The sequence below is a fragment of the Anastrepha ludens genome, chromosome 6, assembly GCF_028408465.1.
Source record: "Anastrepha ludens isolate Willacy chromosome 6, idAnaLude1.1, whole genome shotgun sequence".
In the NCBI taxonomy this organism is placed as follows: Eukaryota; Metazoa; Arthropoda; class Insecta; order Diptera; family Tephritidae; genus Anastrepha; species Anastrepha ludens.
Genome location: NC_071502.1, coordinates 23,233,447 through 23,260,861, shown reverse-complemented (window position 1 = coordinate 23,260,861; position 27,415 = coordinate 23,233,447). Strand labels below are relative to the sequence as shown.

The 27,415-nt window shown below is 37.1% G+C and overlaps 3 protein-coding genes across 4 annotated transcripts; 1 reads left to right on the top strand and 2 right to left on the bottom strand.

Moving 5' to 3' along the window:
- Positions 1 to 3,286: 3,286 nt before the first annotated feature.
- LOC128866693 (uncharacterized) lies at positions 3,287 to 7,616 on the bottom strand. The gene is made up of 2 exons (XM_054107599.1): positions 7,508 to 7,616; positions 3,287 to 5,807 (listed from the first exon to the last, which is right to left on the bottom strand). The coding sequence occupies exon 2, from the start codon at positions 5,717 to 5,719 to the stop codon at positions 3,902 to 3,904; it is 1,818 nt and encodes a 605-aa protein (XP_053963574.1). The 5' UTR covers positions 5,720 to 5,807; positions 7,508 to 7,616; the 3' UTR covers positions 3,287 to 3,901.
- Positions 7,617 to 13,685: 6,069 nt separating this feature from the next.
- On the top strand, positions 13,686 to 15,485 carry LOC128865855 (E3 SUMO-protein ligase ZBED1-like). Its single transcript, XM_054106236.1, has 3 exons — positions 13,686 to 13,707; positions 13,765 to 14,718; positions 14,785 to 15,485. Exons 1-3 carry the CDS (start codon positions 13,686 to 13,688, stop codon positions 15,483 to 15,485), a joined length of 1,677 nt encoding a protein of 558 aa, XP_053962211.1.
- A 3,713-nt stretch (positions 15,486 to 19,198) lies between these two features.
- Positions 19,199 to 23,161, bottom strand: LOC128867467 (uncharacterized). Of its 2 annotated transcripts, none has more exons than XM_054108678.1 (2): positions 23,036 to 23,161; positions 19,199 to 21,332 (listed from the first exon to the last, which is right to left on the bottom strand). In XM_054108678.1, the coding sequence occupies exon 2, from the start codon at positions 21,237 to 21,239 to the stop codon at positions 19,422 to 19,424; it is 1,818 nt and encodes a 605-aa protein (XP_053964653.1). In that variant the 5' UTR covers positions 21,240 to 21,332; positions 23,036 to 23,161; the 3' UTR covers positions 19,199 to 19,421. The 2 variants fall into 2 exon arrangements, with proteins under 2 accessions (XP_053964653.1, XP_053964652.1); XM_054108677.1 differs by having other exon boundaries at positions 23,060 to 23,161.
- Between the last annotated feature and the right edge of the window lie 4,254 nt (positions 23,162 to 27,415).

Below are 27,415 nucleotides of genomic sequence, written 5' to 3'. Positions count from 1 at the left end.
TCAATATTTTTTCAAACTTTTTTTTTTATTTTGAAGATTGAACATTGTCATTTATGAATGTAAAATAATATCGTTCAAATGACTTCCACGACTGGCTTTACAGCATGATTCAATTATTAAAGGTTTGCTCAATAGTGACATTCGATTTTTGACATTCCCTTACAAAAGGTTGTATTTAAGAAGGTGCATAAAAAGGAAAAAATTAAATCCTTTTTGGTAAAAATGGTAGCAAAATAGTATTTTGTTACTCAAATGGAAACAAACTGCGACCGGTTTAAAAAAAAATTTTAATTAATATCTGAATGTAAATAATGGTATAGATAGAAGTGATTAGCGGAAATTACCAAGTCTAATATTAAAACAAGATTTTATTTTGTGAATTAATTTTTAAATTTAAAACCAATTGCGAAGTTTCGCCAATATGAAACTATTTTGTTAAAAATAAATAAATAATTGGCACGTACAATTCCGTTAGGTGTTTCGCCGAGATCCTCCTCCTATTTGTAGCGCGCGTTCCACAATTTGAAGGCCCTACAGTTTTAAGCCGATTCCGGTAGATGGTTTTTTATGAGAAGCTCTTTCATACTGGTACTGTGCTTTTCTAAGCCTTATCTGGACACTTTATCCATCCATAGGAAGGTGGGCTCATTGGAAACAAGTTCTGCCGAATTGTTTATAATAAGGTCTGCAATGTAATCGATTGCGTCGGGACTATTCAATAATTCTCCCTGCTATAATTCTTTAGCAAACGCGAGCTCTTTGCAAAACATGAGTTCCGTTTAAATCACCACATCATAAGAAATAAAGCTTTGTAAATTCTCCATCTCGATCTCGGATTGCGTCAAATACTCTATCATGTCCTGAATTAAGCGGTATGTATTCCATGTCATACTACCATAGTCCTGAACATACCGATGAAAACTCTTGAGCGAGTTGTTGCTCGTAAGCAGTCCATTTTGAAAATGAAATATTTTTTCTACAAATTTTACTTTTCCTCCACTTTTAGTCAAAATTTCTAGAGGTAGCAACCCAGTGTCTTGCTAAGGGAGCCGATTTGACAAGAAGGAAAGAGAAAGCTGCTTACTGAGCAAATCTTTTATTATTGAATCATGGCTTTACAGTAGGCAATTCGATCAACCCAATTTTTAAGCATATTTTCGATTGTTTGCGCTCCAATTTCATGAATGGCAACTTCGATTTCGTGTTTTAAAGCATCAATCGTCTCTGGATGGTTCGCATAGCATTTGTCCTTAACGGCGCCTCACAAAAAATAGTCCAACGGGCTTAAACCGATGTGAAAATGAGCTTCATCAGAAAAGATGATTTTTCGGTAAAAATGTCAAACGATTTTCTGCCCATTGAGCGAACCGAAAACGCATTGGATGGTCATTAGACTTCAGTTCTTGCACCAATTGAACTTTGTAAGCCTTCATACTGAGGTCTTTATGCAAAATTCTCCTCAAAGGAGTGCGTGAAATGTCCAATTCTTGAGAACGATGACGAGTTGAGGTTGTTGGATGTTCACGCACATTTTCGGCTACATCAGCAATGTTTTCGGGTGTACGATCCGCTTTCACGAACACGATTAACAAATTGATCCACAAACTGTCTTGTTGGCAAATCTTTTTATTGGAATTTTTTTTTCAAACTTCTCACAGTTAGAGTAGAAGACTCACCACTTTGGAAATAGGTTTTGCTAAATAAAAAATTTTCAACTACTTTTTTGCAATTGTTTCTACATGAAATCGCTCGTTTAAGTAATTACGATCATTTTGAACCCAGAATTATTAAAATCGGTTCATTTTTGACTAAGTAATGGGCATTTAAAAAACAATTTTTCTTATATAATTAAAAAAAATCGAGTTTGAGCCGAAAAATAAAATTGCCGATAACTCTTGAAAAAAATTTTTTTCGGGCGAACAAAAAAATACGTGTCTCATTATTTTGACCAGAGAGCAACATATTTAAGTTACATCGAAATCGAAGAACATGACCCGAATAGCCCGGTTGAATTGAAATGGAAAGCATCTGTATTCGTCTTGGCACTGGCCATGATGAAACAAATTTAATAATTTTCCTAACTAATTGTTAAAAAATGTACTTACTAGTTGTCAGTATGACAGATGTATGATTAATCTAGAAAAAAAAAACAAACATTCTTTTAACAATGAACCTGAAGTTGACCCTCGCGAAAAATTGGACCTGGCGGTGTTGTTCATTTTAGCTCTTCTATTTATCTGATATACCAAAATAAAATAAAAAAAAGTTACTAAAATTAAAAAAATTACAAAATGGCGCGGTTTTGAATTTGACACTCTGAAAATCGGGGTTTTTTTCAGCTTTTTAATAAAAAAAATAGGAAATTATTAAAATAACAATAAAATTCTAGAACGAGCGATAGCCATAGATGTTGTGAACATCATAAAATTTCAGGCGATTCGGTTGAAAAGTTTTGTTTGCTTTTGACAAAACCAGGCCGAAAATCGTCGGTTTGAGATAATTGAGCTCAAAGTTTTGAGAGTGGATAAGGCGACCATTGATGCCGCCGCGTGACGAATCTGATTCTACCTGCTAAAACGACTGTACAACCGAAAATACTGGAAATATCCTTCCAGTATTATTCTTAAAATCCTATACTCTCGAAATATCAAAAAAAATCGATTTTTTGAAAACTCTAGACCACCCTTAAGGCCACAGATACCTGTAAACGGCCTTATTTTCCCTGATTTTCATTGAAATTATTTAAAATGAAGAAGGCACTATATTTTTTTTTTTTCAAAATTGGCATACAGTTTATTTATACATTCAAATAATATAACATTTTTTTATTTTTTATTTTAATCATGTAAAATGGCGGATGCCCACTCAATTCTTCCAGGACGGTCGCAGCGGGGCTTTTCAATCGGCGGGCACTGTAGCATCGGCGTCAGTGCGTCAAAAAATTGCGAAATAAAATGCTGAAAAAAAAACTATTTTTAGGCCGAATTTTTTCTACTATTTTTGCTTCGAAAAATTATTTCTTCTAAAAACTTTCGGAAACTTGTATTCCCATAGAAAGTAATATCATAAAAAAGATGTGTGCAAAACTTCAGGGGATACGTCAATTCGAAAAATGTAGTTTTGAGAAAAACGCGTCTAAAGTTTCAATACTTGAAAATTCCTTTCCCAGCGCTCGAACGCAAAGAATAGAGTCGTCCCGGTTGAAGATCTATTATATAAGAAATACTTAAATTTAAGTTCTAAAAATTTTTTTTACATGTTCTTAAAGGATTATGTTAGCATTTTACGAAAAAAAAATTTTTTTCTAAATTTTACAGGTATCTGTCCGCTTTATGAAATTTTAACCAAAGCTGAACAGAGAAATCTAGAAATCTTCGACATTTACATTTTTGATTTCCTGCAGTAGAGAGGTTCGGGCAGCTCTACATACATAAGTAGAATAAGAATCTGGAAAATTCTGAAAGAACTGCTTCTTTCTGTCTCTGTCTCAATAATTTTTTCTGTTACGTCTCTCCTTTCCTCTATGACTATCTACCCTTTTACTTTCCAGAGCTTTAAATGCAATGGGCGTTTTAGCCCAGTGTTTCTCGGTGCTTCTTGGCTCGACCTTTTCAAATTTCTCTTCAAACAAATTTTGACTTTCCGGTTTTCACCACCTTTGGATTTTATAGCTTTTTTTGTTGTATAAGGCCCGAGCAAAACAACACCTCCCATACGAATTTAATAAAAGCTGTCCCCGCAGTTTCGTTTATTCTCTCTCATACATACATACATAAATTTTTTATCTTATATTTAAAATCAATTCCAAAAACAACTAAATCTCATTAAACCAAATCTGATATCTGCATTTACTCTTTCCACGTTCCACATTTCACGTTCCCCTTCATCAATTACTTCTCTCTTACAATACAAAACGTTCCACAATAAAAACAACACTGCTCATGCCCAGTCCACAGAGTAGTAAGTACCACGGCAACGTCATATCTTCCACACGAATATCGTGAAAGTGCTCGATGCTACTATTGTCCTTGAGCGATAATTTTCCAGTTGCCAACATATCCATGAAAGTCATTGTGCGCCATTGTTCCAAAAGACCTGTTTCGATTACTCGAAGTATCATCTTGTTCAAAGGCTCCATTAGGTATGAATTCTCAGTCATGGGTATGCTCACCAATATACGGTCAGAAATCTTTAAAGTTGGTGCCAAACAGAAAACTTTTCTCTCGAATGTTTGTTGTTGTAACTCGAAAATAGGCCAAATTGATTCCGGCATACTATAGCCATATGTTGTGTCATACTCACCACGATGACGCTTAAATGTTTTGGTATCTTCTAGTTGTAATATATCCTTGAATGTTTTATTGAAAGCAGGTCCCATAGTTTGTTGGACAACTTCGATTTCATTGCGGTCAAACATGACTTTGAAATTAGCGCGTCGCATATCATCGAATGTAAGAATGCTCGGCTTCAGTGGAGGGCTCATGAGCAACGATTGGAAGTAAGCTGGATACAGGTTGTTAACGAAGAGGCCGAGTAAAAATAGAAAAACGTAAAGTATTTTCATTGAAAGAATTGGACGTTTCCGTATGAGTAGAGATAGACCAAAAACGCCACGAAAGATATTTTCATTAACTAATACATTTACCAAATTGAAGTCATTTGACTTTTTGTAGAATTTATGATTTATAAAATTGTCCAGAATTGAGAAGAGTAAACCCAAAACCGCTAAAATTGTGATGGCTTGGGTCGTGACGACCATCAAGTATATTTTCGAATATTCAACCGGTTGCGGACATGGCAATACAATAAACCATTCTTTTGACTCCACTGGATACGACTTCATAGAATAGTTGATATGCACATGAAAAGCTGTTGAGGCCACAGTGATTGCCAAGTCCATCATACCTTCCGTGACATAATCACTTAGAACGCTCAAATGTAGACCGTCACCTGGTGTGACCGGATGTAAATATTGGAATGTGACATTGTACTTTTCCGCAAAGGCGATCATCAAACGGCCAATGTAGCCACTCAAATGTTGTTGACCTAAGGCGTCTTCATAAATCATAGTACGTGGCTCAGATTGTCCCGGCAGAGTAATGAAAGTTTTTCCTTGGAGATTAGTGTAATGACAAGGAAAGTAGCTCTGCGTTTGGTTCAATGGCTCGGGCATCCAACGTCCACTAGGAAATGGGTAATATCGATAGATCAGTGATTCTGTGTAGAAGTCATTGAAGATCGCGATCACATTCGACATAAACTGAACTTCCAAGTAGTTCCGTAACGTAGTTAGAAGCGCGGACGAGGGTTTTGCGACTGCGATGCGTAAAATAATGCGAGTCTGGCGTCTGTGTTGTAAGTTGGCGGCCATAATGCTGAGTAGCTTGAGATTGAGCTGTTCTTTCAAGCAGATTACTGTGAGAATTTTACTGTTGAAATGGTCCTTTAGCTTGCCTTCCGATGCCTTATAGCCCGAGACGAGTATCAACGGTATTTTTAAGTGCTTCCACAGTTCGTCAATAGGTAGACAAGTTTTGTTCGCTGTTTGTAATAGAAAAAGTGTATCAAAGGGATCCTCTTCGTAAATTCGGCGAAGTGTATCGAGAAGCGGATCATCCACTGTCATATCCTGGATAACTTGTAAATGGGTTGAGCCGGTGGCGTTGAGCAGACAGAGCAGCAGCAATGAGCGTAGATACGATGTTTTTAATAGCCGCATGTTTGAGTACTAATTAAGACTTCGGTCTTTTTCCACCCAAGTTCTATCCGTTGTTGTCAGGGTAGTTGTCGTTCAATGAGTCTGTTTGCTAAAGAAAGAATAAAAATGTAGTAATTTCCATTTTTTTAAACAATTAATTCTTTGTTTTTTTTCTCGAAATTCATAAAAATACTTGCTGAGACCGCCAAATTGTTAATTTTGAAGCTTCGATCAGGCACAATATTATCTCTTAATAAAACTAATTTCTGATTGATTGGTTTTAGATGAATCTCCAAGGACTTGTGATGATCCCCGCAAGGGACTTCTGTAGAAACGGTGTCCCCACGATAACTTTTACAATTATTAATATTATTTTGAAAATTTACTAAAGTCAAGTGGAAACATGATTTATTAATGCTATGTTTTTTTAATTTTGTAAAATGAAGCAATTGAGTAGAAAACACAAATTTTTGAACCTCATTATTTTTTCGTACCTCTAACTATCCTTAACCCCTTAAAGGGTCGAAACCGATTCTTGAAAGTAAGATTAATGTAATTTTTTTAATGCAGGTCTTCGGTTAATTTTGACCCAGCCCCTCTCAGTCAGATATTGTTTTTAATACATTTTTCTCGAAACCAAGTTTTTCAAGTCGGCAGGGTTCATAACTCGAACTAATCTGATTGACGTTAAGTTCTAATTTTATATTACTAAAGATATTCTGCATAGAAGTACGTAGGAATTTTTCTTTGATGCATTTTAGAAATTTTTTTGTAAAAATTTCCAGACTTTCTTTGCTTAATTTTGAACTTAAAAAACAAAACTCGATGTACGAAAAAACAAGCCCATACATATAATACGCTAGGCATGCATTAGCTTATCAAAAGTATGTACCCTATGATAAGGATGTACCGGGAATGCTTAAATAAAACAGGGCAGAGTTAAATTTCAGACAAATTTATTTTATATACTTCAAAATATGACTCGTCTGAAGCAACACACATGTGCCAACGTTTAACCCAGACGCATGGAAGGCCAATGAAGGGATGGCCTTCGACTGAAATCTGCTTCCATGAAGTGGTAACTTCAACTTGGGAAACAAAAAGAAGTCGCCCGGGGCCATATCAGGTGCTCGCACGGTGTTTGGCCAATTAATTCAGCACAAATTGGGCTCGGTGCCATGGCGCGTTATCATCATGCAAAAGCCAAAAATTGTTTGCCCACATTTCCGGCTGTTTGTGAAGTACAGCATCTCTCAAACGCTTCAAAAGAACGCTGACTGTTTGGTCTACCAACATAAGAAAAAAATATGGGCCGGTTGAAACGTGCGCGGTTCGTTTAAATTAAACATTCCCGGTACTTTTTGATCATAGGGTATGTATAACAAACAAAAGTTCACTTTAAATTATAATTGGCATTCCCAGTTGGCTGGTCGCGTGCCATTCGAAAAACAAGGCAAAAAATACGATTTTGTTATATTGCATGGAAACAAAAATTTATGTTATTTGCAACTTGTATAATAAAAATTCTATTAAAAATGTCTTTTCTCCAAAAAATATGTCTTTTCTCCAACAAATAAGTCGACTTCCAAAACAAAAATTGTTGCTTTTTGCTAGGAAGTCCTGTTTCCTTCGTATTTAAGTAGTAATTTTAAGCGTCAAGTCGGATTTATATCTGCACTTAAACAAATTTCATAAGCAGCCAGCCAACGATTTTTCCCTCTATGGACAATATTTACATTCTTTATTCTTCACATTTCAAAAAATCTATTTTAATCCACCACCTAAGATTCTTTTATTTCAGACGCGCACCTCGAATGCTAATAGAATCGAATATTTCTTAGCTAAGCAATTAACTACAACAATAATTGTGCGCTGTTGGGCGGTGCGCTTCGAACAATCGCAACTTCACTTAACTCAAGCAAACTCTCCACTAAGTTCTGCTCATTTCCTGAACAACTAAAACTAAATGCAATGGAGCAACAGAAAATGTCATAGACTTTAACACTTTTTTTAACATTCAAAATAGTATTCACCTAAAAGAACAGTCTCCGAGGTATTAAAGCCGCAGCGGTTGCATTTGCTCTCTATTATTGGGGTTTTTCTTCTTAGAACCTTAACAGCGCATTTGACTATTAGCAAAGCCAAAAACCCCAGAGGATTTAGATGGGATAGTTAATTTGCGTATATTTCAAACGAAATTATGAAAGAGCGCCGGTTTGACAATGTGGAAGTATTTGTGCAACAAGGCGGGAGTGGGAGAAAATTCGAGTTTGTGTTTATCGCCAGTGCACAGTGGTCCCGCCGCGTAGGAAGAGCGTTCATAAGAACTTTTGGCGTGGTAAATGACTTTTTAGTACGTTTTTAAGTTGAGAAATGTTTTTATTTGTTAAAAAACATTAAGACATATAAAAACTAATATATATATAATAAGCTATAATAATAATAATATATAATAAAGTAATATATAATTAATATAAAAAGTGAAAGGAAAATTAGGTACAAACATATTTTTTATATAAAATTTTTTTGTTTCGTTTAAAGTATACTTTGATGCCAGTTAACCTATTCTTATTTATGAAAACAATAAAATATTCACTTCCAAAAAAGTTAATGTACTTAGAAATACAAAACTTTTGACTCAGTAAATCTAACACTTCTCTTGACATCTTAGATTTCTTTTTACATGGTAATTTTCGTAGACTAATTAGATATAAATGGATCGGAATTAAGAAGAAGCTTGTGCAAAAGATCCGTGTTAGCTACAGTTCTTGAGTGATGTCTGGTATTATCACGTCTGAATTGTTTCACTAATTTATTACATGATTCAGCTGCCTCCTCTGATAATTCTCCAATTGATAATAAACAATGATCGATCCCCTCCGACCCATGACTGAGCACTTTATGAACTGATGCAGGTAAATTATACCATGAATATTTACTAACTAGAATTTTAGCAGTGTCTAGGGCGTATATTTTGAATTTATTCGAATTAATTTTAAAACCAGATGAAAGATGTGTCTCTGCCTGTGTTCGCTCGGAGAAGGATTCGTAGAGTTTGTCACCTCGCCCGACTCCCGCTTTCTCAACACACATAATTCGGTTTCAGTTAACCAATTACTGTACTTGGCAATTAGCCTTGTTTTTGATCTTTGCACTTTTTTCCAGTGTTGAGAAATCCATGAACAGATCCAAGAAACACGATTTTCAACGTCTTCTAAGGTTAAATTCTCAGAGTTAGGTAAAGCTTGAATTATGTTCTTCAGTACGTGGCGACATCAATCAACGTCATTTTTAACGCTATTGTAACATAACCACGTGTTCAGAATATTCATGCCCGTAAATGAGCACTTCAAATTTACACCTAAAACAAAAAAAAAATCTTTATTAGCAATCTTGGTAGAATCACATTTTTCAAAGTCCTACACATAGGTACAGATTAGACCCTATATCAAGCGCAATCGCAGGTCATGGCAGCTGGAAATTATTTTTCCTTGAAGAGGACATACGTAAGAATATTTTAATGTATGCTTCATTTGTGCAGATTCGTGCGAACTTAGTTAAAACTTTATAAACTTCTTATAAAAAAAAATTAACGGCAAATTTTAAAGTACGTATTTCGTACGGTCTGAAAACCTATTTAATAATAATTAAAAAAGATAACAAAACGTTTAACATGTCGTACATACCTTCAGCTTGAATTTCCATTGTACAACAGGTCATAAACACAGTAATGCTTAGAAAAATAACACTTCACGGAACTGCGTAAGTACGGAGCGGAGACCACGCAAACTATCACTTTTCAAATTCTCTTACTTTGGAGGCACAATTATAAGTGAATTGTTTGTGCAGTTGAAATTTCTTTTGTACTCTAAGTTACTATGACTATTGAACTAACATTTACCTAAATATTGTTGCATAATTTTAACATGACTATTTTCATCCAATGTCCTATGGCGGAACCACTGTGCAGTGGGAGTATATTATCACACGAGGCGAATCTATACAAAGTGAAAGAGAATAGAAGTGTGGCGTGAATGAAAAGTAGATAAAATTAGTTTGTCGCGCCGTCACAACACAATACGTTTGAGGTTCGCTTTAAATACCGTACAATTGAAAACAATGTGCGAAATTCAGTAAAGTGGGCACAGATAAGTTGAACTTTGTGTACGTCTGTTATACTTGGACTAATAGGCACACTTCGAAACGTGAGTCAGTATATCGCGCAACTAGCAAGCACAGCACTCAGACACAATTAAGTCCACTGTACTGCACTCGGATTCCCTCTCAATTTTCTTTAACTCTACCCAACCTCCGAAGAAATCTGAGTAGATCTTGTGGTACTAAGGAGCCAAGGTGGTCGCTTCTTAAGACATCAGTGCCAAAGACCGCAAACCTGATTCGAGCGAATGCGGGGCAGATGCACAGAAATTGGTCCGCCGTCTCATCCTCTTCTCCACATGCCGGGCAGAGTGTCGGAGAGTCTGAGATGTCCACCTTTTCCATATGCTTTGCTCATAGAAAGTGGCCGTTATCAGTCCAACTAACCTCCTACAGTCCCCTCTGCTTAGTGACAGGAGGAACTGCGACAGTCGGTCGAAAATGACAGGTAATATCAGTTTTGTCCATAGATAGATATCTACAGCCAGTCATCCGTAGATATCTACAGCCAGCCAGAGCGATCGATGCAATGGAGAAGACTGATGGGATTAAGGTTGGTGCACTGCCCCGAGATGTCGAAGACAGGGGTACCCAGTGACCTTATATATATACAGGGTTGGCCATATTAAACTGACCCATGTGATTATTAAAAAAATATGGAAAAAGAAACATTTTTTTGTGTTTCATTGTGAAAAACATTTAATTTAGTTCAAGGAGATTCGTTTACATCACTTTTTGAGTATGATATCGCGCAAGTGGTCGCCCTTAGCTCGTATAGCGTAATGTGCCCGTTTTTCGGCGTTTTCCATAGTTTTGGCCAGCGTCTCGGCCGATATGGCGGCTATTTCCCGTCGGATATTGGCCTTAAGTGCGCCTAGTGTATTTGGCTTGTTGACGTAAGCCTTAGATTTCAAATAGCCCCAAAGAAAAAAGTCCGGTGGCGTCAAATCCGGTGATCGTGGCGGCCAGTCAAAATCGCCGCTTTTTGATATCAAACGGCCAGGGAACAAAGTCTTCAATAAGTTGACGGTGGCTCGTGCTGTGTGTGGTGGTGCGCCATCTTGCTGAAACCAGAAGTGCTCCATACCATTTTCACGAACAATCGGCATCACAAAATCGGTTATCATGGCCCGATAACGCTCTTGATTGACGGTCAATGGTTGGTGTTGACCATTTTCAAAGAAGAACGGCCCAATAACCATATCAGCGCAAATGCCACACCAGACTGTAACTTTTTGGTCGTGGAGAGGTACCTCTTCAATAATTTGAGGGTTTTCAGTGGCGTAGAAACGGCAATTTTGCTTATTTACGGTTCCGTTCAAGGAGAAATGGGCCTCATCACTCATAATGTTTTGATGCCAAAAATCCTCATCAGTTTGGGCCATTCGGACGACAAAATTGGCATATTCCAAGCGACGAGGCTTATCGGCCGGCAACAGTTGTTGATTTAGTTGTATTTTGTACGGGAATATCCCCAAATCCAAACGAATGATACGTCGTAGAGTGGTCCGAGGGATGTCCAACTGAGCAGAACGACGATTACCTGACGTTCGCGGCGATGACTCGATACTGGCTCGTACGGCCGCAATATTTTCGTTAGATCGTCTTGGCCGCTTTTTATTTGGACGTCGGGTATTAGCCACAGTGCCGGAAGACAAAAATCTTTTGTGCATTTGTTTGATTGCGTTCTTTGACGGCGCACTTTTCACTTTATTTTTTTTTCTCCACGCACGTTGCGTTTTTACAATCGAGAAGGAATTTTGAATGTACAGCTGAACAATTTCAGCGCGTTCTATTGGGGTGTACTGTTTCATGGTATAAATCTCCTTCGACTGACGCTTCCAACGCGGTATGTCATTAGCTTATCTGAAATTACAGTAAAAAGTTATAGGGATTGAGTCAGTTTAATATGGCCAACCCTGTATATATAATTGGCGCGTACACCCTTTTTAGGTGTTTGGCCGAGCTCCTCCTCGTATTTGTGGTGTGCGTTTTAATGTTGTTTCACAAATGGAGGGACCTACAGTTTCAAGCCGACTCCGAACGGCAAATATTTTTCATGAGGAGTGTTTTCATGGCAGAAATACAATCGGAGGTTTGCCATTGTCTGCTGAGGGGCGACCGCTATTAGAAAAAGCTTTTTCTTAATTTTGGTGTTTCACCGAGATTCGAACCTACATACGTTCTCTCTGTGAATTCCGAATGGTAGTCACGCACCAACCCATTCGGCTACGGCGGCCGGCACCCAGTGACCTTAATCGCAATAATATCGTCATTATGTTAATTAATAATAACCCATGGGACTGTGCCTCTAAAATAGTACGTAGTAAAATGAAGCGACCAGTACAACCAACATGCCCAACTCTCTTGAACCAGTTGTGGGAGAACAATTCCTTACGCTATACATACATCCATACTAGACTAACTCCACGTACCGCTTGTGCATTCGTACAGTCTGGTCTGCCTTCAGCACGCCCTCAGAAGATGCGGCGCTCATCATAGCTGGCCTATGTCCACCCGATCTGATAGCGCAGGAGGTGTGTGAAGTGAAAACAAAGAAGCTCAACCGAGCCCAAAGCGATCCGTTGGTACGCAGAAAAACTATAAATCAGCACTGGGTAGGACGGTAGCAGACACGATGCGACAGTGCCAAAAAGGCAAGTAAACCCATCAATTCATCCTAAAAGCTGAAGCTTGGCTCCAGGTAAAGTACGGAGCGGAGACTATTACAGCATCCCTTTATCGCTTTGGACACGAAGACACTACATATGGCGAGCAGTAAGTACACCTCTGCATTTATCATATAAGATGGGTTTGAGTCACACATCAATATTATTTTTATACCATATTTGTCAGGTTTATTCGGTATATACATTCGAAATTGGCATCGGCCTCTGAACACAAGCAATTGCTCATCTATTGTACAACAACTTGTTGGAGTGTAAAAACTGGTGCTTTTCTTCACAATGCCATCACATAGTTCTCTTAATCGATCTTCTCTACGACGTTCCTCGAGAGTATTTTTATCGTCGAATCTCAAACAGTTTGTTAGGAACTCAAATCTAGATCCCGACATCGTTGCTCTAAAATATGGTACTCCTGTGTCTTCATCAAATAATTCTTTTACCGTGACTGAACTCATCTTTAAAACTCCAGACAAATAATATAAACCTATCAAGGCTTTTATTTCAGTAATGGTAGTGCTCCGAGTATACGATGACCTAATAAGGCGTTTTTCAATAGGTGCGCTTCAACTTTTTTCCGATAGGGAGGGCGAACGACGCAATATTTTTTATTTTTCGCTTGTCATTTGTAAGCTTCATTAGTATACATTTCATCATGGAACGCTACACACTTGAGCAACGATTGCAAATCGTGCAAATTTTTTATGAAAATAATCGTTCTGTTGCTGCTACTTTAATCCAGATTTTTTCCAAAAAATCATCTTCAGTGATGAAGCTCACTTTTGGCTCAATGGCTTTGTCAACAAGCAAAATATGCGTTACTGGGCAGAAAGCAATCCACACGTGATTCATGAGGCACCGTTGCATCCCGAAAAAATCACTGTTTGGTGCGGTTTACATTAGAGGTGGAGAACTATCGATGGCACTATCGTCATTATCGATGGTTTGGCACTATCGAGCTGTCATACTATCGATGGCGCTGCATTACCGATAGTGCCGATAGTTCATCGATAGTTTGGTTTCACATCACTGCAATACAATTTGCCGCATTTATTTGTGGCGTCGTTTGCACTTATACTATAAATATAAATTTTCTTTGTGAATTTTAAAGTGATTAAATTTAAAAGTTGATAAATTTCAAAGAAATGGATCGCTTCATTCAGAAAGGTAATTATCATGACGTATTTTTTAAGCCATTTTAACCAAATTTTTGTCAAATACAAGGTAAACGTCGCGGCTCTACTCCGGTTTGCGACTGCACCTCCTCAGACTCCGAAAAGGATGTTGTGTCCGAGAAACAAACACAAAAGATCAAAAATAAAATATCTGAATTTTGGAAATATTTTAAGCGGTCCGACGACAAAAAATTTGCAAAGTGCCTAAACTGCGCAAAAGAATATAAAACAAGCGGAAACACTTCGAATTTGCGGGACCATTTAAAAAGATTTCATCCAGATTTAAAAGACCACGCACCGGATTCTAGCACAACAGCTACACTTGCTGATAACGACAACACAGCATCTACAAGCAGCAGTTGCAGGTCCAGTATGCGCTCTATGGACTCGTATTTGAAAAGAGCCGTATTCTACGATGCAAACAGTAAGCGAAAGAATGATATTGACAGAGCCCTAACCGAGATGATAGCCAAAGATGTGCAGCCATCCAGTGTCATCGAAAATGAAGGCTTTATAAAGTACACGCAAGTCTTGAATCCAAGGTACAAGCTTCCAAGTCGAACGCAATTAAGAGATGTGCTGATGCATAATTTGTTTCGAGAAACTTCGGCCAAATTGTCCGCGATGTTGGAGAGTATTTCAAATATTGCCGTCACATGCGACTTGTGGACCTCAAGTGCAAATGTAAACTTTATAACCGTAACATGCCACTTTCTTCATGAGTATACCATGAAAACAGCATCGTTAGCCACACGCAAGTTAATTGACCCAACTAATCACTCGGCTCAAAATATTGCAAACACCTTGCGAGAAATACTAAACTTTTGGAATGTTTACGAAAAAACTATTTGCATCGTTACAGACAATGCCAGTGCAATGCTAAAAGCGTGCGAATTATTAAATATACGGAATCTTCCATGCTTTGCTCATACCTTAAATTTGGTTGTCCAAGATGGACTCAAATTGGATAAAGACGAAGCATTTAAGGCTTTATTTACAAAATGTAAGGTGATAGTGAAATTTTTTAAGAAAAGTTCCATAGTAAATGAAAAATTCAAAATGGTTCAAGATAAATTTGCTTACACCCTTTTACAAGAAATGCCTACAAGGTGGAACAGTTTCTATTACATGATACAACGAATCCTGGCAACGCACGAAGCTATTGCAACGGTTTTACTGTCCGCTAAGCATGCACCTCTTCCATTTACGGCAGAAGAAATAAATATTCTAAAAGATATTGAAAAAATATTGTCATTTTTCCATCAAATTAGTGAAAGAATTTGTGGCGGAACGTATGTGACAATTTCATTAATTATACCTTTGACATATGGCCTGTACCGAAAAATACTAAGTCTATCACCACAATTGCAAACTCAGGAAGGAGAGACAATGAAAAATATATTATTGGAGTCCATTTCAAAACGGCTATCTACGTACGAGGAACGAATTGTGACGAGAATAGCAACAATAATAGATCCGAGGTTTAAAAGAGATGGATTTCAGCAAATTGTGAATGCTGAGGAAGCAGAAAAACTTTTGGAAAATGAATTGGTGAATTGCACTAGTGAGGAAATCCCCATCAACGCCGATTTGGACCTCAGCACCAAGACGCAGGACTCCTTCCTTGATTTCTTAGATCACCGTGCCAACGATAAACGTGGAAATGCGCGCTCTAATGCCATAATCGTCAAGCGGCAGTATTTGGAGAGAGCTCTAGCTCCTCAAGATATGGATCCCCTATTATGGATTAAGGTGAAATTAAATAATTAATTATTGATAAACAACATATAATTTTTAACATTAAATTTTATTACAGGTTAACCAGATGGACTTTCCATGTATGATTAAGTTAATTTCAAGATATTTGTGCATCCCCGCAACATCTGTCGAGTCCGAAAGGGCATTTATATTAGCAAGGCGGGACAAATTGTTTCTGACAGAAGAACGCGACTTAAGGAAGGAATCAAAATCTTTGGATTAAGTAATATTCTTAAATGAAACAATCTTTATATGTATATATGTACATGAAAATATGTATGAAAACTTAAAAAGGATTCCTAAGCAAATTATCTTGTTATTAACAAAAAATTAATAAAATAATCTAACAAAATATTAGATTTTTTTTAGCATCAAATCAAACAACTGTTGCACTGTTTTTTTTTTGACTATCGATCCACCATCGATCCACTATCGATAGTACTATCGTCACTATCGATGGTTTCGAAAAAACTTTCACCCACTATCGATGGCGTCCACTATCGATATTTCTCCAACTCTAGTTTACATGCCGGCGGCGTAATTGGCTCATATTTTTTCGTTGACGAGAACGATCGCTACGTTACTGTGAATGGAAATCGATACCGCGACATGATAAACTATTATTTTTGGCCGCAATTGAATGGTATGGACTTAGACGGCATGTGGTTTCAACAGGACGGGGCCACAAGCCACACAGCACACGCTACAATTGATTTGTTGAAGAGTAAGTTCGATGAGCGCATTATTTCCAGAAATGGACCGGTCGAATGGCGGCCGCGCTCGTGTGATTTGACGCCTCTCGACTATTTTCTTTGGGGTTATGTGAAGTCATTGGTCTACAGTAACAAGCCGGCGACGATTTGTGAGCTCAGAGCCAATATTGAACGCGAAATTGCTGGAATTTCGGCCGATTTATGCAAAAGAGTGGTCGAAAATTGGGTTCAACTATTGGACTTCGTAAAACGTGCACGCGGTGGTCATGCAAAAGAAATCGAATTTCATACTTAAATGTATATGTTCAAGCTCGATAATAAAAAAAAAATTAGTTAAAAAAGTCAAACCATTTGTGTTTTATTCAAAAGCTCAAAAGTTTTATTCAAAAAAGTTGAAGCGCTCTTACTGAAAAACGCTTTACTTGTAGAGCTATCATCTTCGTCGTAGTTTTGGCGATCGTTTTCATATTTTCGACGTTGTAAATTGACTTCAGCATTAGTGTAACACAAAATACGTTGCAGAGATTCGTCATCAAAAAATAAAAACCAAGCTTCTAATGGTGTAGAAATTTGTTTAGTACGTCCTTTATTACCAAGTGGGTGTAATATAATGCTTCATCGTGGAGTACCTCCAGATGATTGCGGAGCTTCTCCACTCCATTTATGTCTGTTTGAGCCGTACATTCTTTTGGGCACATCCAACACTTTTAGAAAATCACTTGTTCTTTCTGGTAAGTTATCCAATATTTCGTCCTTCTCTGAAGAAGTTTCTTCGCCAAGAAAATCTTGAATGATTTCATCCGTCTCAGCGTCAAAATCTACACCTCCAACAAATTCATCTTCATCAGATTCACACTCGAGAAGTCGCTCAATCATATCATCACTCCACTGTCTTCTGGAACCCGCCATTTCACTTTACAGCTTACAACACTGAATCTAGAAAATAAATGTACTTAGTAACACAAAAACAATAAAATCACTTTATTTGCAGTTTTTAAATGGAAATTCACTTTGTTCACAGTTCAAAAACAGCACAAATACTAGAACAAAAATTGAACTTACTTTCCTACCCATGGGTGCTACAGCACCTCCCAGTGCTAATTGTTTAAACCACTTACCGGCGGAAAAATTATTTTAAAACTGATGAAATGTCAAGGACGGATGATATTATGAAAATAGGCAAAACACAAACACCACCAAATAAAAATTTGACCACTTCTAGGGTTAAATTAAATATGAATTCTCGTATGCTAAAATGACTGTTTTGTGTAAAATATAATTGCTGTCCTAAAATGTCATTGCTGTATTGGTTTTGGCATTGGCCATGATGAAATATATTTAATAATTTGCCTAACTAATTGTTAAAAAATTTACTAGTTGTGAGTATGACAGATGTATGATTAATGTAGGAAATAAAAAAAAAAAATTATTTTAAAAATGGCGCTGAAGTTGACCCTGATGTACAAAAATCAAAAACAAAAAAATTATTAATCAGTATGACTGTCCCGTTACTAGAATAAAAAAATGATAAAATGGCGCGGTTTTGAATTTGACACTCTGATAATCGGGGTTTTTTCAGCTTTTTAATAAAAAAATACGAAATACTTGAAATAATAATATGGTTCTAGTACGAGCGATAGCCATAGATGTTGTGAACAACATCTTAAAATTTCAGGCGATTCGGTTGAAAAGTTTTGTTTGTTTTTGACAAAACCAGGCCGAAAATCGTCGGTATGAGATAATTGAGTTCAAAGTTTTGAGGGTGGATAAGGCGACCATTGATGCCGCCGCGTGACGAATCTGACTCTACCTGCTAAAACAGCTGTACAACCGAAAATACTGGAAATATCCTTCCAGTATTATTCTTAAAATCCTATACTCTCGAAATATCAAAAAAAATCGATTTTTTGAAAACTCTAGACCACCCTTAAGGCCACAGATACCTGTAAACGGCCATATTTTCCCTGATTTTCATTAAAATTATTTAAAATGAAGAAGGCACTATATTTTTTTTTTCAAAATTGGCATACAGTTTATTTATACATTCAAATAATATAAAATTTTTTTATTTTTTATTTTAATCATTTCAAATGGCGGATGTACACTCAATTCTTCCAGGAAGGTCGCAGCGGGGCTTCTCAATCGGCGGGTACTGTGGCATCGGCGTTAGTGACCTGAATACAAAAAACCAAACATTGTTTTGTTTATTAATGTCATAATTTCTATATGAATTAAGACAATGGAAAAAAATCGCGGAATAAAATGTTTCAAAGAAAAAAAAATGAATTTTGGGCCGAATTTTCCTACTATTTTTGCTTCGAAAAAATTATTATTTCGAAAAATGTTCGAAAACTTGTATTCACATAGAAAGTAATTTCATAAAAAAGATGTGTGCAAAATTTCAGGAGATCGGTCAATAACTTTTCGAGTTATTGTGTACGCCAATTAGAAAAATATAGTTTTGAGAAAAACGCGTCTAAAGTTTGAGTACATGAAAATTCCACCTTTCCCAGCGCTAGAACGCAAAGAATAGAATCGTCCCGGTTGAAGATCTATAATATAAGAAATACTTAAATTTAAATTCTAAACTTTTTTTTACATATTCTTAAAGGATTATATTAGCATTTTACGAAAAAAAAAATGCTTTTCTAAATTTTACAGGTATCTGTCCGCTTTATGAAATTTCAACCAAAGCTGAACAGAGAAATCTAGAAATCTTCGACATTAACTTTGTTGATTTCCTGCTGTAGAGAGGTGCGGGCAGCTCTACATACATAGGTAGAATAAGAATCTGGAAAATTCTGAAAGAACTGCTTATTTCTGTCTCTGTCTCAATAATTTTTTCTGTTACGTCTCTCCTTTCCTCTATGACTATCTACCCTTTTACTTTCCAGAGCTTTAAATGCAATGGGCGTTTTAGCCCAGTGTTTCTCGGTGCGACTTTTTCAAATTTCTCTTCAAACATATTTTGACTTTCCGGTTTTCACCACCTTTGGATTTTATAGTTTTTTTTGTTGTATAAGGTCTAAACAAAACAGCCCCTCCCATACGAATTTGATAAAAACTGTCCTCGCAGTTTCGTTTATTCTCTCTCATACATACATACATACATTTTTTATCTTATAATTAAAATCAATTCTAAAAACAACTAAACCTCCTTAAATCGAATCTCATATCTGCATTTACTCTTTCCACGTTCCACATTTCACGTTCCCCTTCATCAATTACTTCTCTCTTACAATACAAAACGTTCCACAATAAAAACAACACTGCTCATGCCCAGTCCACAGAGTAGTAAGTACCACGGCAACGTCATATCTTCCACACGAATATCGTGAAAGTGCTCGATGCTACTATTGTCCTTGAGCGATAATTTTCCAGTTGCCAACATATCCATGAAAGTCATTGTGCGCCATTGTTCCAAAAGACCTGTTTCGATTACTCGAAGTATCATCTTGTTCAAAGGCTCCATTAGGTATGAGTTCTCAGCCAAGGGTATGCTCATCAATATACGGTCAGAAATCTTTAAAGTTGGAGCCAAACAGAATACTTTTCTTTCGAATGTTTGTTGTTGCAACTCGAAAATAGGCCAAATTGATTCCGGCATACTATAGCCATATGTTGTGTCGTACTCACCACGATGACGCTTAAATGTTTTGGTATCTTCTAGTTGTAATATATCCTTGAATGTTTTATTGAAAGCAGGTCCCATAGTTTGTTGGACAATTTCGATTTCATTGCGGTTGAGCATGACTTTGAAATTAGCACGTCGCATATCATCGAATGTAAGAATTCTCGGCTTTAGTGGAGGGCTCATGAGCAACGATTGGAAGTAAGCTGGATACAGGTTGTTAACGAAGAGGCCGAGTAGAAAGAGAAAAGTGTAAAGTATTTTCATTGAAAGTATTGGACGTTTCCGTATGAGTAGGGAAAGGCCAAGGACGCCGCGGAAGATATTTTCATTAACTAATACATTGATCAAATTGAAGTCTTTTGACTTCTTGTAGAAAATATGCTTCATAAAATTGTCCAGAATTGAGAAGAGTAAACCCAAAATCGCTAAAATTGTGATGACTTGGGTCGTGACGACCATCAAGTATATTTTCGAATATTCAATCGGCTGCGGACATGGCAATACAATAAACCATTCAATCGACTCCACTGGATACGACTTCATAGAATAGTTGATATGCACATGAAAAGCTGTTGAGACGAAAGTGATTGCCAAGTCCAAGATACCTTCCATGACATAATCACTCAGAACGCTCAAATGTAGATCGTCACCTGGTGTGACTGGATGTAAATATTGGAATGTGACATTGCACTTTTCCGCAAAGGCGATCATCAAACGGCCAATGTAGCCACTCAAATGTTGTTGACCTGAGGCGTCTTCATAAATCATAGTACGTGGCTCAGTTTGTCCCGGTAGAGTTATGAAAGTTTTTCCTTGGAGATTAGTGTAATGACAAGGAAAGTAGCTCTGCGTTTTGTTCAATGGCTCGGGCATCCAACGTCCACTGGGAAATGGGTAATATCGATAGATCAGTGATTCTGTGTAGAAGTCACTGAAGATCGCGATCACATTCGACATAAACTGAACTTCCAAGTAGTTCCGTAAGGTAGTTAGAAGCGTGGACGAGGGTTTTGCGACTGCGATGCGTAAAATAATGCGAGTCTGACGTCTATGTTGTAAGTTGGCGGCCATAATGCTGAGTAGCTTGACATTGAGCTGTTCTTGCAAGCAGATTACTGTGAGAATTTTACTGTTGAAACGGTCCTTAAGCTTGTCTTCCGATGCCTGATAGCCAGAGACGAGTATCAACGGTATTTTTAAGTGCTTCCACAGTTCGTCAATAGGTAGACAAGTTTTGTTCGCTGTTTGTAATAGAAAAAGTGTATCAAAGGGATCCTCTTCGTAAATTCGGCGTAGTGTATCGAAGAAAGGATCATCAACTGCCATGTCTTGGATGCGTTGTAATTGCGTTGAGCCGGTGGCGTTGAGCAGACAGAGCAGCATCAATGAGCGTAGATACGTTGGTTTTAATAGCCGCATGTTTGAGTACTAATTAACACTTTTATTTATTTCCACCCAAGTTCTATCAGCTATTGTCAAGATAATTGTCTTTCTTGTCTAAGAGGCTGTTTCCTAAAGAAAGAATAAAAATAAATACTAATTTCGATTTCTTCTAAACAAGAAATTGTCGGTTTTTTTCTCGAAAATGTGAAGAATATTTCTTGAGTCCGGCAAATTGTTAATTTTGAAGCTTCGATCAGGCACAATATTATCTATTAATAAAACTAATTTCCTTTCATTGATTGATTTTAGATGAATCTCCAAGGACTTGTGATGATCACCGCAAGGGAATTCTGGAGAAACCGGCTCCACAAAAACTGCGATTACTTTTACAATTATTAACTTTTTACTGGGTAATTTTGCTAAAATCCAGTCGAAATATGATTTATTGATGCAATGTTTCTTTAATTTTGTAAAATGAAGCAATTGACTAGAAAAAACAAATTTTTGAAACTCATCATTTTTTCGTACCTCTGACTCTCCTGAACCCCTTAAAGGGTCCAAACCGATTCTTAAAAGTAAGTTTAGTATAATTTTTTTAACGTAGGTCTACAGTTAATTTTGACCCAGGCCCTCTAAGTCAGACAGACATTTTTAGTACATTTTTCTCGAAACCAAGTTTTTCAAGTCGCCTGGATTCATAACTCGAACTATTCTGATTGAGGCTACATTTTAATTTTGTATTAATAAAGATATTCTGCATAGACGTACGGAGGAATTTTTCTTTCATGCATTTTAGAAATTTTTTTGTAAAAATTTTCAGACTTTGTTCTTAATTTTGAGCTTGAAAACCAAAGTTCGATGTACCAAAAAAACAAGCCCATACATATAATACGCTAGGCATACCACAGTTTATCAAAAGTATGTACCCTATGATCAGAAAGTACCGGGAATGCTTAAATAAAACAAAACAGAGTTAAATTTCAGACAAATTTATTTTATAACCTTCAAAATATGACCCGTCTGAAGAAATGCACATGTGCCAATGTTTAACCCTTACTTCCATGCACCCCTGATAGGCCGACGAAGGAATGGCCTTCGACTGAAATCTGCTTCCACGAAGTGGTAACTTCAACTTGGGAAACAAAAAGAAGTCGCACGGGGCCATATCAGGTGAATACGGTGCTTGCACGAGGGTATTTACTGGGTGTTTGACCAAATAATCCAGCACAATTTGGGCTCGGGGCGATGGCGCGTTATCATCATGCAAAATCCAGGAATTATTTGCCCACATTTCCGGTCGTTTGTGAATTCCAGCATTTCTCAAACGCTTCAAAAAAACGCTGACTGTCTGGCCTACCAACATAAGAAAAAAATATGGACCGGTTCTCACGTGCGCGGCTCGTTTAAATTAAACATTCTCGGTACTATTTGATCATAGGGTATGTACAACAAAAAAAATTCACTTTAAATTATAATTGGCATTCCCAGTTGGCTGGTCGCGTGCCATTCGAAAAACAAGGCAAAAAATACGATTTTGTTATATTGCATGGAAACAAAAATTTATATTGATTGCAACTTGTATAATAAAAGGTTTATTAAATATGTCTTTTCTCCAACAAATAAGTCGACTTCCAAAACAAAAATTGTTGCTTATTTCTATGAAGTCCTATTTCCTTCTTATTTAACTACTAATTTTAAGCGTCAAGTCGGATTTATATCTGCACTTAAACAAATTTTATAAGCAGCCAGCCAACGATTTTTCCCTCCATGGACGATAGTTGCATTCTTTATTCTTCACATTTAAATAAAATCTGTTTTGTTCCACCACCTACAATTCTTTTATTTGAGCCACGCACCTCGAATGCTAATAGAATCGAATATTTCTTAGCTAAGCAATTAACTACAACAATAATTGTGCGCTGTTGGGCGCGCTTCGAACAATCGCAACTTCACTTAACTCAAGCAAACTCTCTACTAAGTTCAGCTCATTTCCTGAACAACTAAAACTAAATGCAATGGAGTAACAGAATAGATCATAGCCTTCAACACTTTTTTTTTAACATTTAAAATAGTATTCACCTAAAAAAACAGTCTCCGAGGTATTAAAGCCGCAGCGGTTACATTTGCTCTCTATTATTGGGGTTTTTCTTCTTAGAACCTTAACAGCGCATTTGACTATTAGCAAAGCCAAAAATCCCAGAGGATTTAGATGGGATAGTTAATTTGCGTATATTTCAAACGAAATTATGAAAGAGCGCCGGTTTGACAATGTGGAAGTATTTGTGCAACAAAGCGGGAGTGGGAGAAAATTCGAGTTTGTGTTTATCACCAGTGCACAGTGGTCCCGCCGCGTAGGAAGAGCGTTCATAAGAACTTTTGGCGTGGTAAATGACTTTTTAGTACGTGTTTAAGTTGAGAAATGTTTTTATTTGTTAAAAAAACATTAAGACATATAAAAACTAATATAATAGGACTATGAATAAGTTCGTGCGGTTTTTTTCGAAATTTGAAACTTTATTGACGTAAAATGGTTACAAATTTAATATTCAAAATATTGTCCATCACTTACTACTACTTTTTCCCATCTTTCTGGCAATTCACGGATTCCCTTTGTGAAAAATTCGGTCGGTTTTGCCGCAATCCACGAATCGATCCATTTTTTGACTTCATCGTAATTACGGAAGTGCTGGTCAGCCAGGCCATGTTGCATCGATCGGAAGAGATAGTAATCGGATGGCGCAAGGTCTGGACTATACGGCGGGTGGGGTAGGACATCCCATTTGAGCGTTTCTAAGTATGTTTTGACCACTTGTGCAACATGTGGCCGAGCATTGTCATGTTGCAAAATAACTTTGTCGTGTCTATCGGCGTATTGCGGCCGTTTTTCTCGCAGTGCTCGGCTCAAACGCATCAATTGTCGTCGGTAGACATCCCCCGTAATCGTTTCATTCGGTTTCAGTAGCTCATAATACACAACACCCAGCTGGTCCCACCAGATACACAGCATAACCTTCAGGCCATGAATATTCTGCGCCGACGTCGATGTTGAAGCATGGCCAGGGTATCCATACGTTGCCCGACGTTTTGGATTGTCGTAATGGACCCACTTTTCATCGCCAGTCACAATTCGATGCAAAAAACCCTTTCTTTTGTGCCGTTGAAGCAGTTGTTCGCATGCCATAAAACGGCGTTCAACGTCTCTTGGCTTCAATTCATACGGCACCCAATGGCCTACCTTTCGGATCATTCCCATGGCTTTTAAACGTTTGGAAATGGTTGATTGATCAACTCCCAAAGATTTTGCAACCTCTTCTTGCGTTTGAGCCGGATCTTGATCGAGCAATTCCTCCAATTCGGTATCCATGAACTTTGGCGGCGCACCCTCGCGTTCTTCGTCTTCCAAGCCAAAATCACCACTTTTAAAGCGTGCAAACCACTTCTGGCACGTTCGCTCAGATAGAGCATGCTCACCATAAACTTCCACCAAGATACGATGACTTTCGGCTGCTTTTTTCTTCATATTAAAATAATGAAGAAGAATTCCCCGCAAAAACACATTATTTGGCACGAAATTCGACATTTTCAAGTGTGGTAAAAATATTGTTGTTTACGCTTCAAATAAAAAACTTATACTGACGTTTGTGCCTTACGACAGTAGCTCTCCAATGAATGTTTGGAAATGTGGATCGATGGAATAATAATCAAGTTACGCCATCTGTTGTAAAACCGCACGAACTTATAAATAGACCTATTATATATAATAAGCTATAATAATAATAATATATAATAAAGTAATATATAATTAATATAAAAAGTGAAAAGAAAATTAGGTACAAACATATTTTTTATATAAAATTTTTTTGTTTCGTTTAAAGTATACTTTGATGCCAGTTAACCTATTCTTATTTATGAAAACAATAAAATATTCACTTCCAAAAGAGTTAATGTAATATACTTAGAAATACAAAACTTTTAACTCAATAAATCTAACACTTCTCTTGACATCTTGGATTTCTTTTTACATGGTAATTTTCGTAGACTAGATATAAATGGATCGAAATTAAGAAGAAGCTTGTGCAAAAGATCCGTGTTAGTTACAGTTCTTGAGTGCTTTCTGGTATTGTCACGTCTGAATTGTTTCACTAATTTATTACATGATTTAGCTGCCTCCTCTGATAATTCTCCAATTGATAATAAACAATGATCGATCCCCTCCGACCCATGAATGAGCACTTTATGAACTGATGCAGGTAAATTATACCATGAATATTTACTAACTAGAATTTTAGCAGTGTCTAGTGCGTATATTTTGAATTTATTCGAATTAATTTTAAAACCAGATGAAAGATGTGTCTCTGCCTGTGTTCGCTCGGAGAAGGATTCGTAGAGTTTGTCACCTCGCCCGACTCCCGCTTTTTCAACACACATAATTCGTTTTCAGTTGACCAATTACTGTACTTGGCAATCAGCCTTGTTTTTGATCTTTGCACTTTTTTCCAGTATCGAGAAATCCGTGAACAGATCAAAGAAACACGATTTTCAACGTCTTCTAAGGTTAAATTCTCAGAGTTTGGTAAAGCTTGAATTATGTTCTTCAGTACATGGCGACATCTATCAACGTCATTTTTAATGCTATTGTAACATAACCACGTGCCCATAATATTCATGCGCGTAAATGAACACTTCAAATTTACATCTAAAACAAAAAAATCTTTATTAGCAATCTTGGTAGAATCACATTTTTCAAAATCCTACACATAGGTGCAGATTATACCCTATATCAAGCGCAATCGCAGGTCATCGCAGCTGGAAATTATTTTTCCTTAAAGAGGATATACGTAAGAATATTTTAATATATGTTTGATTTGTGCAGATTCTTGCGAACTTAGTTAAAACTTTATAAACTTCTTATAACAAAAATTAACGGCAAATTTTAAAGTACGTATTTCGTACGGTCTGAAAACCTATTTAATAATAATCAAAAAAGATAACAAAACGTTTAACATGGCGTACATACCTTCAGCTTGAATTTCCATTGTACAACAGGTCATAAACACAGTAATGCTTAGAAAAATAACACTTCCTGGAACTGCGTAAGTACGGAGCGGAGACCACGCAAACTATCACTTTTCAAATTCTCTTACTTTGGAGGCACAATTATAAGTGAATTGTTGGTGCAGTTGAAATTTCTTTTGTACTCTAAGTTACTATGACTATTGAATTAACATTTACCTAAATATTGTTGCATAATTTTAACATGACTATTTTCATCCAATGTCCTATGGCGGAACCACTGTGCAGTGGGAGTATATTATCACACGATGCGAATCTATACAAAGTGAAAGAGAATAGAAGTGTGGCGCGAATGAAAAGTAGATAAAATTAGTTTGTCGCGCCGTCACAATACAATACGTTTGAGGTTAGCTTTAAATACCGTACAATTGAAAACAATGTGCGAAATTCAGTAAAGTGGGCATAGATAAGTTGAACTTTGTGTACATCTGTTATACTTAGACTATTGCGCACACTTCGAAACGTGAGTCAGTATATCGGCTTTTTTTTTTTTCTTGTCGGGACAATCAGCAAGTGCTGTACACAATTAAGTCCATTGTACTACACTCGGATTCCCTTTCAATTTTCTTTAAATCTACCCAACCTCCGAAGAAATCTGAGTAGATCTTGTGGTGCCAAGAAGCCAAGTCACTTCTAATAATATCGACATTATAGTAATTAATAATAACCTATGGGACTCTGGCTCTAAAATAGTACGTAGCGACTAAAATAGTATCCAGCGACCGGGACAACCAACATATCCACAAGGAGCTTAAAATAAGTATAAAATTATTGCCTCGAAAAGCACCACATGGAATTCCAAATGTCGTCGTTGAGACCGCCAAATCGCTTACGCATATTGTGAATAACGCGCTACAAAGTATAGAAGTGACTCAGAGATTTATAGGTGCGAAAGATTTAAGGCTGCTTACCCATCTTCTCTTCTTAATTGGCGCTATAACCGCTTACGCGATTTTGGCCGAGTTTAGCAAAGCGCGCCAGTCGTTTCTTTCTCGTGCTAACCGGCGCCAGTTGAACACACCAAGTGAAGCCAAGTCCTTCTCCACCTGATCTTTCCAACGCAGAGGAGGCCGCCCCCTTCCTCTGCTACCACCAGCTGGTACCGCATCGAATACTTTCAAAGCCGGAGCGTTTGTATC